Source organism: Camelus ferus, chromosome 24 (assembly GCF_009834535.1).
Source record: "Camelus ferus isolate YT-003-E chromosome 24, BCGSAC_Cfer_1.0, whole genome shotgun sequence".
NCBI lineage: Eukaryota > Metazoa > Chordata > Mammalia > Artiodactyla > Camelidae > Camelus > Camelus ferus.
The window spans coordinates 4,614,432-4,628,656 of NC_045719.1; the positions used below are offsets into that span (position 1 = coordinate 4,614,432).

The 14,225-nt window shown below is 46.3% G+C and overlaps 1 protein-coding gene across 18 annotated transcripts in view; it reads left to right on the forward strand.

Annotated features, from left to right (window-relative positions):
* The window catches only part of EPB41L3 (erythrocyte membrane protein band 4.1 like 3), a 171,735-nt gene that overhangs the window by 85,199 nt on the left and 72,311 nt on the right, over nt 1–14,225 (forward strand). For all 18 annotated transcript variants that reach the window (XM_032467488.1, XM_032467483.1, XM_032467487.1 and 15 more), the window contains 2 exons: nt 6,084–6,325; nt 10,641–10,838. In XM_032467488.1, coding sequence (XP_032323379.1) covers nt 6,095–6,325; nt 10,641–10,838 — 429 coding nt within the window. In that variant the 5' untranslated portion in view covers nt 6,084–6,094. Of the gene's footprint in view, nt 1–6,083; nt 6,326–10,640; nt 10,839–14,225 lie in introns of those variants that run through there.

Below are 14,225 nucleotides of genomic sequence, written 5' to 3' on the forward strand. Positions count from 1 at the left end.
CCTCATTACAAATCACCCTAACAAATATAATAATGATGAAAAAGTCAGAAATATTGCGAGAATTAAGTGTGACGCAGAGACAGGAAGTGAGCGAATGCTGTTGGAAAGATGGTGCCGACAGACATGCTGGGTGCAGGGTCGCCCCAAACCTCCAGTTTATTTAAAAAACAAACAAACAAAAAAACAGCTTCTACAAAGCTGAGCAGAGTGAAGCAGAATAAAATGAGGTCTGCCTGTGTTTACTGACCACTCGGCTGCCAGTGCTGGTGACTTTGGGTGATATTTGTAAGCACTACATGGAAACAATAAAAGAATGCCTGGAATTTTCCCATCTATTTGATTTCCCTTTCTTCTCAGTAGAAATGACTTTTCCCCCCATGTCTTTATTGATTTGATCAAACATTATTCCTGCTGTGTGAGTCTTCGAATCCCAACTGCCTATGCTCCTGTAAAAGGCAAGATACAAATATTTATATGCAGCTTTCCTTCCTGGACCCCTGACAAGGTTGCCTTGGCCCTTCGTGCTCCTTCTCATTCTCCCCGCACGTCCTCTGGGGCCTCGCCCTGGACGCCTGCGCGAAGCGCGCTGTTAGGAGCTAACCAGAGAGATAAAAGCCGCGAGGCAGGCATGCCGTTAGAGAAAATGGATCTTCCGGATCTGTGCAGTGCTGCTCGTCTGAATGTATGGGGCTCCTGGGTGGTGGTGAGACCAGCCACACTGACATGTTCGTGAGGCTCAGAGACACACTGTTCATTCATTCGTTCACCGTCTGTAAGCGTTCTCCCGGACAGCGGGGCCTCGGAGCCCGGCTTTGTGCTCGGGTCGTTTGAGACAGGACTTGTTGTCCTAGCTGTCCTCACCCTTAAGGTGCTGACGCCTATGAAGAGGGATAACTAGGGGTTGGGGATTAATAGACATACTGTATACAAAATAGATAAACTGTGTATAAAATAGATAAAACAAGGAGGACCCTCTGTAGAGCACAGGGAACTGTATTCAACTTCTTGTAATAACATTAATGAAAAAGGATCTGAAAGAATATATATATATGTATAACTGAATCACTTTGCTGTACACCTGAAACTAACATTGTTAATCAATTACACTTCAATAAAAATTTTTTAAAAAGAGAGAGAGAGAAGCCCAGATACCAGAGGGGAAGTTTCCCCTCACTTAGGTACAAAGGGAGAAGTTTTAGCCGTAACTTTTCCCCTATTTTGGAGACAAGGTTCTGTGGGAGACACACCTGGTTCAGGAGGAGCAGGACCGCTCTCACGTGGGGGGGTGTGGTCATTGACGGCACAGAGCCTGACTCTGGTTTAATTTATTCACTCTCTGTGGTTCACACCTCATTTCTCACAGATGCGGAGTCAGATGTTGGGTAATAGAGAAATATGTTCTTGCGTGAAGTTGCCAAAGATATCTTTTCGCTAATCAGTTTTACCCAGAGAGAGGATTGGCCGGCAATGCCGAGGAAACCCGCCACCTTTTCTTTCCTCTCTTGATTTGAGCCATCGGATTCTTGACAGGTTCAAACAATGGAACCAGACTGTTAAAACTGGGAACGTCTGTTGCTGGTGTCTTGTCCATATGTGCCCCTCCACCCACAACACTTTCAAAGTTGGTGCTGATTACAACTTAGGCTCCATTTGAGGCTTAAAGCCACCACCAGTGGAAAGTTGTAAATGGTTGATAACCTACCAGCAGAGTCAATACTATTCACAGTGATCATTTTGTTGGTTGGTTTTCCAGAAGTAAATTGACAACCTGGCACAGCATCCTACAGGCTCACGCCAGACTAGAAACTAGCATCGTGCTGGTCTGTGTGTATGAATAAAGACGAAGTAGTGGTGAGGGTAAGTGAGGTGAGTGCTGAAGGGTGGGTACGCCATAGGGAAGTAGTCTTTGAAACAAAGTATAATGTTACAGAAGTTCAAACTGACTCATCTTTGACTTGTCCTTGAGAAGGGTAAGGGAGCATATTAGCATCAGGGAATTATAGATGATCGGATAAAGGAGTAAGTTTGAAATGCAGTCTGGTTCTGAAGTAGGAATAGGAGGTTAAGCAAGTAGGCTTCGTTGCTGTGCTGAAGTGCAGAACTTGTGCGAAAGAAAGAGCTCTGTTATCAGAGGCAGAAACTCCGACTTCGTTGCTGGCCTTGTGCTTGTTGTTACATGACTTTGGGCAAGTTATCCACTGACCTGTCTGTCCCCGCCTGTCCCGTGGGGGTCACACCCACTTCACGGGGCTCAGAGGCAGCTGGTCTGAGAGCGCGGAAGGGAGGGGCCTGCACAAGGCATCTCGGGTTCCCGACAAACACCTTCCTGTTCTTTCTCCAGCACCGCACCCTGTTCACCAAAAAATGTTAACAAAAGCAGGAAACATATAGGAGAAATTATTTCAGCTGTCCAACTCATGAAGCTCCTGTGCATTTTACAAATTGCACTTTCCTTTTAGGAAGCCATAAAGCAGCATGCTGTAACATTTGTGTCGAGGTTAGTTAAGAAGCAGGTGAGCCGCGTTGGAATTGTGACCTGCACGTTGAGGGCATGACAGCGGTTTCCTCCTTCCGGAGAGGGATGCGCGCTGCAACAGCCAGCGTAGGGAATGGTGGCTACGTTAGGCTTATTCTGTTAGACTTTCCAGGATCCAGTTTGACATAAGGACTGAACATTTTGCTTTCTTCTGTATTTCATTGGTGTTCTGAATTTTCCACGTTGATTTAGTTTTTTTGCTTAAAACCTCAAGGATGCTGTCGGAGAGCCTTTGGCTGGCGGAAATGAAGTCACAGTCAATTCTGAACGCTATGCCAATGAGACGGGACACTAATGACTGTAGACAGAGCTAGCAGGAGACTGAATTCAGGCACTCCTGTTAACTCCTGAAAATAAACGATGTGTTTGGCGCTTTTCTAACCCAGAAACAGCTCTCTGAGGTGTTCCTGCTGTGCAATGAGTGATCCATTAAAATGCTTGCCCAAGTGAAAAAAATGTAAAGATGCTGTGAAAAAATACTTCCCTGTGCTTCGTGAAGTGGCTCTCAGTCCAGCCTGGAAAGATGAGATTCATGGGTGAACAACTTAGTCACTTAAATTAATGCCCCAAAAAACACCAGCCAGCTTCTTGTGTGGACCCTGTGGAAACTTTACCAACACCTATTTGAATTCCCGATAATGACAGCGCCTCAGTGATCATCACGTTAACGTTTCCTGGAGACCGAAATTCTCCGCCAGATTATGTGTGAAAGGAGCACAGAGCTACAGATGCCACGTAGCCGCAAGCGGGGTTCTCAGGTGATGTCTGGAAACACATGCTGTGCCCGGAAGGCCAGAGCTTCTCATGTTAACCTGCTTGCTTTTCTGGGAAGGCTGGAGCTGTCACTTAGCCCAGAAGAATAGTCATTATGAATAAAGTCAGGCTGTTGCTTCTCACCTGCACGTGTTCAGAAATGGTAGCCGGTGACGTCGGGTTCACCATAGGCTTCCCGCAGTAGGGATGCAGCACCGCCCAGAGGAAGAATGATGGAAGATTGACGTGGGTTTACCGGGGGGCGCCCTGCCTTGCAGAGAAAACATGATTTGCAGTCTTTTCACCTGCAGGGATCCCTGTGTTGCTACGAGGGGGAACGTTTATAAGTGACTATGCCGACTAGCTAGTGCAGTTCCGCTGTCTTCACAAGGCTCTGATCAGGCTTCAGATGGACTAGAAGGCGCCATTGCCCTCCTGCCCCTGCCCCTCCCGCTGCCCTGCCCCAGCACCTTCTCTCGCCTGGACTGTTGCCGTGGCTGCTAACCGCTCTCCCAGCTCCCACTCATTTCCAAACCAGAGTGGTCTTCTACAAGCATCTAGAAGACCTTCTCATTCCTCCCCTTAGAGTGCTCCATTGCATTTAAAATAAAACCTAGCTCCATACATTGGCTTATCGACAAGACCCACAGCATCTGACCACCTCTCACATCTTCTGCTTCATCAGGGACCATTCTCTCCTGCACCTCCTGGGGCCCAGCTACCTCCATCTTCCTCCCTCTTCTTTCCCTTCCTTGCCCACACCAAGCTCGTTTCGTCCTTAGGGCCTGGGCACTGGTCTTCCTGGAAGGCATATCCCGGCCTCTGTATCTTCACGTGTATGGCAGATTCTTCTCCATATTGGAATGTCCCCTCTGTGGAGGAGCCCTCCCTAACCATCCCATGTCGGCAGCCACCCACCTATATTAAATTGGGTTATCTAATAACCTCTCTCTGGCTGACATCTTTCATTTCTTTTTCTCCTTCAATTAGAAGGTTGCCTCCACTAGAGCAGAGCCCCATTCGTTTTGATCTGACGCGTCCCCAGGAGCAGCTATTCAGCAAACATCTGTTGAAGGAATGTATTAATGAATGAAGAAATGATGTAGCCGGTATTTCTAACCTTAACAGATAGATTTCCAACCAAAAACAAAGAGACCTGGTTAGTGTCTGTGGCTTGTCGTGGCTGAAAATGCACTTGGCTTTGAAATTTCCAAACAGACTCTTGGGCCTTCAGGGCCCGCTGCCCCAGTGTCTGGAGTTCAGGAATCCGAGTTTGGGAACTTGCTTACTGTTAACAGAGTGGTCACGATGCAGACGCACTGGAGAAGGACTTGAGTTGGCTCTTCTGCCATCTCCCTATAAACTTAACTTGCAGGTTTTGTCCCCTCAGGAACTCTGCTCTCCTGCTCTGTTAAAGTCCTTTACTAACACAGGTCCCCCTTCCTCTAGATGGGGACCCAGCTGCTTCCTTGGTTTTATTGAAATGTGTTTAGGGGGCTTATGGAAACCATCAACTATTATTGTATTTTAAAGGCATATTGGTATCGTATACCCTGGTGTTTGGCATCAGTTGGATTTGGAAAGATGAATGCCTGCTGTTAAGGTGGACACTTACATAACCACCTTTTCTATTTTCTAACTTGTATTTGTTAATTTTCCTGCTCACATAGACCTAAACACTTTTGAACTTAAAAAAGCAAAGCTTAAAGCTTACTGGGGGAAAAAATTAGGTTTTTCAAATGTATTAAGTAAAGTATGAGTGTTTCCTTCAGCTTCTTCAGATGACCCGGGTAAAGTATGCCTTCAGTGAATTAAATAAAACTGTAATGGACTCAGATAGTTCATGAAGCCTCCAGCCGACTGCGGTGGTGGGGAGGCTGCCTTTCTCGATGGAGGGCTAGTGGTCGCCACGCCCTGGAGCTGGACGCTCTTGCTCTGGTCTGTAAGATCAGGGGTATCCTGACTTATCTCAGAGGACAACATTTCCGTAGGTTGCACGCAGTGAATATAGCAGTGTCTCTGGTTCTCAGCATCCTAGAATTTCAGGTTCTTTGAACAGACAGGAAAGCCAAATTCTGCTGAGGTCACAGAGCCCAAGGCAGAGTTGAGGCTGGTTCTTGCCCTCCTGCCCTACACTGTGCTTCTCTCCTGGACTTTCATTCGTCCCCAATTTCCCTTTCGTCTTCCTGAAGCAGCCTGTGATTTTTACTTGCAAGTAAGCTTAAAACTAGCCATTTAACTTGGGGCTGAAGGTTAGTGATTATTTTTCTATCACCCAAGATTATTTCCCACGAAGGAGTTTATTCATGGAGGAATGGTTGGGTTCCGGGGTTTGGAGGGACAGAGCAGGACCCCCGTGTATACGGAGGAAGGGTAAAGGGAAGGAGAGAGAATGTCTGCTTCTGTTATTAGATCATCCTTCCCAGAGATTAACGTAGATCTTCAGCAAATCCGTTTTTCTGACATTAAACGTATCTAAGTTAGGTAATTATTATGCCGGTAATGTCATTTCACGGTCATCTGTGGCAAAAATCTAATAGGAATAAAACCCGTGATCATTCCAAATCAACTCTGACTTCTAGTTCAGTGTTCATTTTGAGCCGCCCACGGGCAGCCGCCTTTGTGGAGAATTGGACGAGTCTGGTGTGTGCAGTGGGACGGGCTTTGATGGGTAGCTTTGCTGCGTCATTCCCGCGCTAGTTCGCGTCAGCCTTCCGCGTGGAGCATCCCGCCTCCCTTCCCTGGAGGAGGTAACTGCACCCACTGATGGGGCCTTCCCTCTTTCTGCTTGCAGAACAATCGACCATGACGACCGAATCGGGATCAGACTCAGAATCCAAGCCGGAGCAGGAGGCCGAGCCCCAGCAGGCGGCGGGTCCGCAGGGGCACGCGGGGGCGCAGCCGGAGGCGCAGGCCGGGGCGCAGCCCGAGGCGCAGGCGGGGGCGCAGCCGGACCCCGAGCCGGGCGCCGAGGAGCCGCCGCAGGCGCTGGACGAGTTCGAGGCGGCGGCGCACAGCACACCCGTGAGGAAGGAGGTGAGCCCGGCCCGCCCCGCGCCTCCGGGCGTCCCGCAGAAAACCCACCGGGAGTGTTTGCTGAGCTGTTCCAGGCTCTGCTCTGACCTTGGTCTCTTAGCACTCGAGGGAACCACGAGGGGTCATTGCTTGGCCCCTTCTGGTCCCAGGCAGATGGAAATTTATGCTATTTTAAGGCTTTCAGTGAATTTCGCAACCTTGCTTGCTAGCTCCTTCCTTTAATTAAAGCACTTAAACTCACCCTGAAACCTGGACTGCAGGTTAGTGGTTTTATCTGGGTTCACAGGGAGGCTGAACACCTCCTAATTGAGTGACTCAAACTATAGTCAGGGTTGTTTATTCAAGCCCGGGGGTTGAGCTCTTGTGATTTTTTTCTGGGGGCTACTCTGACCCTCAGGTTGGCAGCTCCTGTTAAGGCGGCCTCTTTCCCTCTCCCACGTACACGTATATTTTCAGCTCTGTTACCTAAACATGTGTAAGTTGTCACAGATAATGTGATTACCCCTTTTAAAGTTTTCATACAAAATATAAAGCATAGCTTATACCTGAGCCTTGAATGGATCCATGTTTCAATTTCTCTGGCTTAAAACTTCAAACGTGGAGTCAACTATTGTAGAATAGTGACTCACATGGGGTGAGGAAATCCAGGAGTCCCTGCGATTATAGGTTGGAAGGGTTTGTGTGAAGCTAGAAATTCTAGAAGACGTTAAAAGAAGAGACATGAAGTCAGCATGTCTGTGGAAAACGAAACACATTGATATACCGTTAAACTATATGTTTGCAGCCTGATTATTTCTTTTCTCGTAGTATTTTAGTTCTGCTTTAGAACTGTGTAAGGATTAATATTTATTTTCATAATTCGATGCTCTGTCTCGTCTCTGATGTGTGATGGGGAACTGCGGGGCACCCTTCAGCTTGTCAGGCAGAATCTGAGCAGCTGTCGTTAACATCATGGCTTTCCTGTATCTTCTCTTTTTGTGGATATGTGATGGTGGTAGTGTTTTGTTTGTTTATTTTTAAATCTTCAGAAATTTAAAACGACGAGACTGGATGTTTCCCTCTTTCCTCTTAACTCTGAAATGAAATAAACAGGAAAGTGCGGGATGGAAGAATTTCTACACACAGACGTGATTCAGCACATGTACTGAATCAGCGCAGCGATGCTCTAAAAATACAGGTGACATTCTCAAGTCACATGTTAAAGAGAAGTGACACTGGGCGCTAGAGGAAAGGTGACTGGGCTCAGTCCGTGGACCGCAGCCCCGTCTCTTCCCCGGTTCTCCCAGTCTCAGAACTCTTTCAAGGCCTCTGGGCCTCGGCCTCCTCGTTTACAAAGCGAAGAGATCAGAAAAGAGAACTTTCTCAGATTCTTCCACTCTGAAATTCTTCGATTGGTACTAGGCGCCCAGTTATGTTGAGGTAGAATGAAGTGCGTGTTCATATTTAGTGACAGCTAGCACTTGGGCTTTGGCTGGATTTGAATTCCTGTTCACTGGTTTGCTGACGTGGAGAAAGTGTCTTCAGAGGGGGCCTTTCCTCCTCGTGTGCACGTGCGGGTAAGGATGCGCCTACTTCCCAGAGCTGTTAGGAGGATGAACAAAGTAGAGGATTGGCTAACGTGGCTGAGACCGATGTTTTTTTAAATTGCTGTGCATCGTGTGACTACGGTTCATGTTTTACTTGAGTACTGGGGCTGCTCTTCTAGAGCTGATAAAATTGTTTTAAAAATGTGTGTGAAAACCTCCATGATGGATCTGTGTCTCAAGTGTTCCAGAAGGGAGGCCTCCCTCTGCATGGTGGCGGTTTAAGAGGCTCCCGGGAGTGACCTATGAATAACCCTGTGCGCTTAGCCTCACGCAGATGCTTTTATTTTAGTAAAGGAAATATGAGATTCCATATTCCCTGATACACAGAAAGAGCTGATGACAGGCAACCTTTAAATAAAAATGTACCTTCTGTTGAGGTTGCCTGTGAGCTGAAGATGCAAATTAAACCTGCAGAAGTTGTATGTAAATTATAAAGCACTTAACAAAGATATATTACGGTTATTGAAATAAAATTTCAAGTTTTCCAAACTTCTCCTTAAACTACCTTGAGGAGTTTAAGGCCAAAATTAATGAGTTTATATCTGTTTCGCACTTACTTTTTAATGCTTTGTTATGGAAAGACTAGTAGTCAAAAAAGTTGGACCGAAGTTGCCAGAGCAGGTGCTTTGATATACTAGTTTTAGCTGAGGCTTGCCTTCTTAGCTAGTTTGGCTCTTTAAGCTGGTTATTCAGTTTTTTCTTGGTTTCTTCTCTGAGCAAATTGGTGTCATTTTATTCTGAAGACTTCTCAAGACGTTGCCTTGAATTCCTGGGCAAGGCAGTGGAGGAAAGGACGATATTAGTAATCCTCTGGATGGAAAACGAGACAGAGGATGCCGCTGTAAAAGCAGAAGTCTTTTCCTAAAATCCAAAATAAATGCAACACGGGGTTGAACTGCAAGGATGTTCACTTAAGCTGATTTTTTTCAATAGTAAATGCTACAATCCTGAGACAGGCGGGAAGAGGGCAGGGCAAAGCCATGAGAAGAATGACACAGCAATTAGCACCCAGAGGGCGGAGATTCAACTCCCAGAGACCTTGAGGCCCACGATGGCCAGAGACTTGACTTCCCATAGACCTTGAACTTCATTATATGCTCATTGTAATGTATTAGCCTGGTAAACGGCACTCCCACGGGCGCCATGACAATTCCAGGGTTGCCCATAAAAGGTCAAAAAGTGGGCAGTGGCCCTGTTCCTGGGAATCTTGGCCCCTTCCCAAAGGTAGTTCAGTAATCCTCCCACTTGTTAGCACGTGAAGCTACAGAGCCTATAAAAACTAACGCCACCTCATCGCGAGGCCTCTCGCTCCCTCGCCGTCAGAGCCTGCGCGCGCTCTGTCTATGGAGCGTGCATCTCTCTGAATAAATTTGCTTTCACTCATCTGTGGCTCGCTCTGAATTCTTTCCTATGCGAAGCCAAGGACCCTTACCTGGTGGGACGCATCCCAGTGACCTGCCCAAGACCTGGGACACAGCCATCCTCTCGCCCCCTTTTCCAATACCAAGACTGCGTGATCTGGGGCTGGTTGAACCCTCAGGTGCAGAACCACAGATACAGATGGCTGGCTTCAAGTCATACTCAGATTTTCTGCTGTGTGGAGGGTTGGTGCCCCTAACCACCCCTTCCCTGGTGTTCAAGAGTCAACTGCACACCAAAAAAAAAGCTTTGTGATTAGTGTTATAGAAGTGTAGAGGCTAATAAAAAAGAGAGGTTGGACCCATCAGTGTGGTTTTACCCTTTAGCCCAGGTGCTTTAGCCTCTGGATGATACATTCATGAGTGAGGAAGTTTCGTGCTTATTGAAGGGGCCCAGGCTGAATCTCAGAACATATCTTCCTTTGGACTTTCAGAGTGTGTTTGCAGACCAGTGGAAGCGGTGGTCTGGCCCGTGGGTTGAATTTGCATTGGTGGTCATTTAATAGATGGTGGGTGGGGGAGCGGGGAAAGAGTCATTGGATGTGACCGATTTAAGGGCACATTTTTTTGGTTACATAGGACGTCCTCTGCAGTCTGAGTCTAGCTCAGGCTGGACTGTTGTGATTTCAAAGCAGATTAAAGCTTTTGGACAGATCTGAGCTGTTCTTATACTGGCTCATTACAGTGAAGGGGGAAGCAGACTTAAGGGATTACCCTGTAATGAATTTCAGTGCTGCTGGCTTCATTGAATTGATTTAGAGCTAAATCAAATATTTTAACAGTTGTAAAATTACTGAGAAGATTAATACTTGAAGCTCTCTGGGCCTTACTGTTTATAAGGTACCTGGTATATTTATGGGGCAGTTATAGGTCATGGAATATAGAAGGACCCAGTGAATGAAGAAAGCAGAATGCATTAGATTAAATCTTAGACGACTGATTTATTTTTAAGGCTTCTACTACCCAGTGTGTTTTTAAGAAGTCGGAAGCCCATTTGCATCCTCCTTGGCTGGGTGGAATGGTGCTGGCATCTGCTAATAATGCAGGGTTTCTAATGTAAATCCTCGAGTCAAACTGAGATAGGCCCTATGAGGACACTTAAAGGGCAGATGTTACTTGGATTAAGTGTTAGCATTGTTGAGTGTTTGAACAGGTATATCCACTTCTAACATCCTAATCCAGGCATCTCTCGTCCTTTAGGAAATGGGGAAGTCTGTTTCTAGAGTGCTGCATTACTGCATTACTGCCTGGCCGATGCAGGATTTATTTCCCGCGTTGCAGTGAAAGCTGTTCATTGTTCACTCTTCACAGGTCACTGACAAGGAACGGGAGTTTGCTGCTGGAGCTGCCAGACAGCTCGAATATCAGCAATTAGAAGACGATAAACTTTCTCAGAAATCATATAGCAGTAAACTATCTCGATCCCCATTAAAGATTGTCAAGAAGCCTAAAAGCATGCAGTGCAAAGTGATACTTCTGGACGGCTCAGAGTATACCTGCGATGTAGAGGTGAGTGTCTGCTTCAAGACTTTTCTGTTCCCGATATTGAGAGCTAGGGAATGTGGCATAACGCGTACGGGTTGCCTCTCTTTTTCCAGAACTCTGGAAAATTACTCAGGCCCAGTTTCTAAATACAAAATTATTTCCAGAGTCTCTAACAGGGGATTAAATAACTGAAAATACTTATAATGTCCCCAAAATGTTACAGTCAAGAGGAAAATGTGGTCATCTTTAAAAAAGAAAAAGAAGAAATCTCTAATACTTTCCATGGTAGGAAAAAATATTTGGAGGCCTTAAAGAATCAAGTTTTCTTTACTATCCTAGCTGGGAGCTGTCATCGAAATGAATTTTACCTTTTCTACTTGCATAATTCATGGCCAAGTGGATTGTTACCTGGTAGAAACTTGTAGATTTCTGTACGTAGGAGCTGAAGGATAATTTGAACTGGGAACATCCTTGTCTTACTTGGAGGATGAGTCATTATTAAAATGCACATCGTGGTGGGCATTGCAGCTTGAGTGTCCGAGAGCATGTCACCCTTTGCTCCTTTTGTAAAGAAAGGAAGAAACCCTCTGCGAAAAGGGGCAGTTGAATGACTTTTGTCAGAGATGTTTAGCAAGACCAAGTTAACAGAGGAGAGTGACTGACTTGGATGGCTGATGAGTGTCTGAGGAGACAGGCAGGGCGGGGACACAAGCCACCAGCAGGTCTGCCTGTGCCCCGCCCACAGCATCTCCTCCCTGCTGGGAAGGGGCAGCTGGCTCTGTTAGCAAGGTGATTCCATTGCAGATTTAACTTTTTCATCCAAAGAGCTGTTTTCTGCCTCCAGCCCCTGCCCTTTGTCCTGTGGGGCACTTCACTTCCCTCTGCGCCAGCCCCGCCCCCAGCAGGGTCCCCTCTTCTGCCTGGTGTGCACACTCAGCAGCCCGTTTATGTCCGCGTGTGGTCATGCATTTCTGCTCTCCCCAGACACAGCCGGCACCACGCCCCCCAATTCCCTGCGTTCCACGTTCATCCATCTCTGCTCGCCCTGCCCCCCACATCATCCCTTACACTTTTGCATAATGTACTCACGGTGGCTTTTCTTGGAACAGAAGATTCAAATCCGTTTCCAGTTGATAATGTCATTTAGGGTAGGGATGGGTTGGGCTCCTAATTTATTACAGATTGCAGGGACATAGAAAGCATTTTTTTTGGAAATAAGCTCTTCTATCAGAAGTGATTTATTCCATCATATATTAATTTAGACTGTTTGTCATCCAGTGACCTGAGAAGTATTGATGAGTTGCTGCAGGGAGTAAAACACGTGTATCAAGGGCCGCACCTAAGGCTTGCCGTGCACAGATCCATTTCTTGCATTTTTCTGTCTTTGATTTTTGGCTAATTTCTTAGCCCAGAGTGTTCAATTATTGACTGAGATGTTTACTCTGGAAATGGGGACATCCAATAATGCACCCCTCCCTGAGTTTTACTGTGATGCTCACAGCACTGCCGTACCCTCAGGCGAGAGTGTGCTTTTCCATTGTGCATCTGCCTTCTGGAAGAATTGATCTAAGTCAAGAGCAGCTTTTTTCCTTACCTTTGAGGCAAGTCTTTCTACCAATTGTATTTATGTAATGGCATAAGGAGGGCTACCTGGCAGTCCTGGAGTCACGGCTACCAGAGTTTCCTGAAGAAGAATCTCAGAGAAGGTTGATAGTATTTCTTGCAGGGAGAATGAATGCCTCAGGGCTGATGGAGTACATTTCATGCTGATCATTTTGCTAATAAACTTAATTTATATCCCGTACCTCGCATTCATTCTAGCTAATCTGTGTTTTTCAGTGCCGCATTTTTATTTTGTAATTAACTGTTGGTACAGTTCAGTGTTACTTTTGATGTCACTGTGACTATTTTGAGTGGCACGGCAATGTTGGTCAGCTGTTTCCTTTTATAATAAAGCACTTTTATGAATTTGACAGATTCTTAAGAGTAACTTTTTTCCGGGATACACAAATCCTTTGCCAGCAGAATATTTTCAGTTTCACAGCAGACATTGGTGGTAGAAAAAAGCGTGGTCCTTACGGCATCCTTTTGGTAGAAGATGGAGAAACGCGGACATGGAAAAGGGAAATGGGTTTGTTTGTCGCTGCCTGGCTGAATAAGGAAAATAGGTTGGGAATCAGTGACGTGGTTTGCAGGGTGGCAGTGAGACACCAATTGAAAAAGCAAATTCAAAATGCCTCTTGTTTTTAGATACAAACCTATGGAAAGTCGAGCTTTGCCAGCAGGGTACCTGGGGTCTAATTGGTAAAAAGAGGCTGAAAACCACTGTCCCAGGAAGATGCCCTTCGGCCTTTGCTCTCCTCTAAACTGAGTTGTTATCCAAGTCTTGGATGAAGGCACAGCGCACACACACAAAAACAGTTCAACAATTTTTTCAAGCGATAAGGGCTTTTAAAGTGAGTAACAGCCCATGTGTCAGAATCCAGATTTCTTGCAAAGTGGATGGTGTGGGACTCTGAAGCCAAGTAGCAGGATAACATTTAGCAGAAGGGGAGGTAAAACTTCACTCTGTTTTTAAGGATCATGTGCAATAGACGTGGGTTTGGAGGGAAGGGCATGAGACTTGGTGACAGTTCAGGTGAATCTCCTCTTTGGGTTTAAGTTGATTCCCCACCCACGTGAACCAGCAGGGCCACCTCAGGCTGCTCTCGGGGAAGTGCAGTGTTGGGTTAGAAGTGGAAGGTGGCCGGTCACCCCATCCCAGCTGGAGACATTGCCATTTGGGTTTCTGGTGTAATTCAAACGTGGTGGGTGCTCCAGAGCCACCAGCCCTGGGAGTGAAGATGGACCTGTCTGCATGTCACCTGTGCGATTTCGAGGGAACTTCTTAAACCTTCTGCACCTGAGTGACCTCACCAGAAAAATGAGGTGAAATACTGCCTCGGAAAGGCATTTCTGAGAAGATTAAAGCAGATACTCTGTACACTCTGGGATGTAGCGTATTCTTAATAACTGGTCGCAGTTTGATAACTAATCAGGGCAGTGACCAGTGACTGACTAGGGCTTATTCAGCAGAGAATTACAGGGCGGTGAGGGGTTCGAAACCTTCCCATGAGGAGCCATTCTAGAAACAGAATATGCTGAATATGGAAAAAATAAGATTTGGAGGAGACAGGATAGCTACTTCCAGTTACTTGGAAAGGTTGTCATTGAACATTGTAACATGTTTTTAATGCATAGGAAGTAAAACTAAGGTAGAAGGTACAGGAAGTCAGATTTTAAATAAGCGGAAAAGGGATGTTTTAAATGACTGCAGTCCACCTTGTGGCGCTGCATGCGCTGCCATTAGGATTCCAGCAAAATACGCGGGCCTGTCTGTGGAAACCACTCGCTCTTGGATACAGTCTCAGG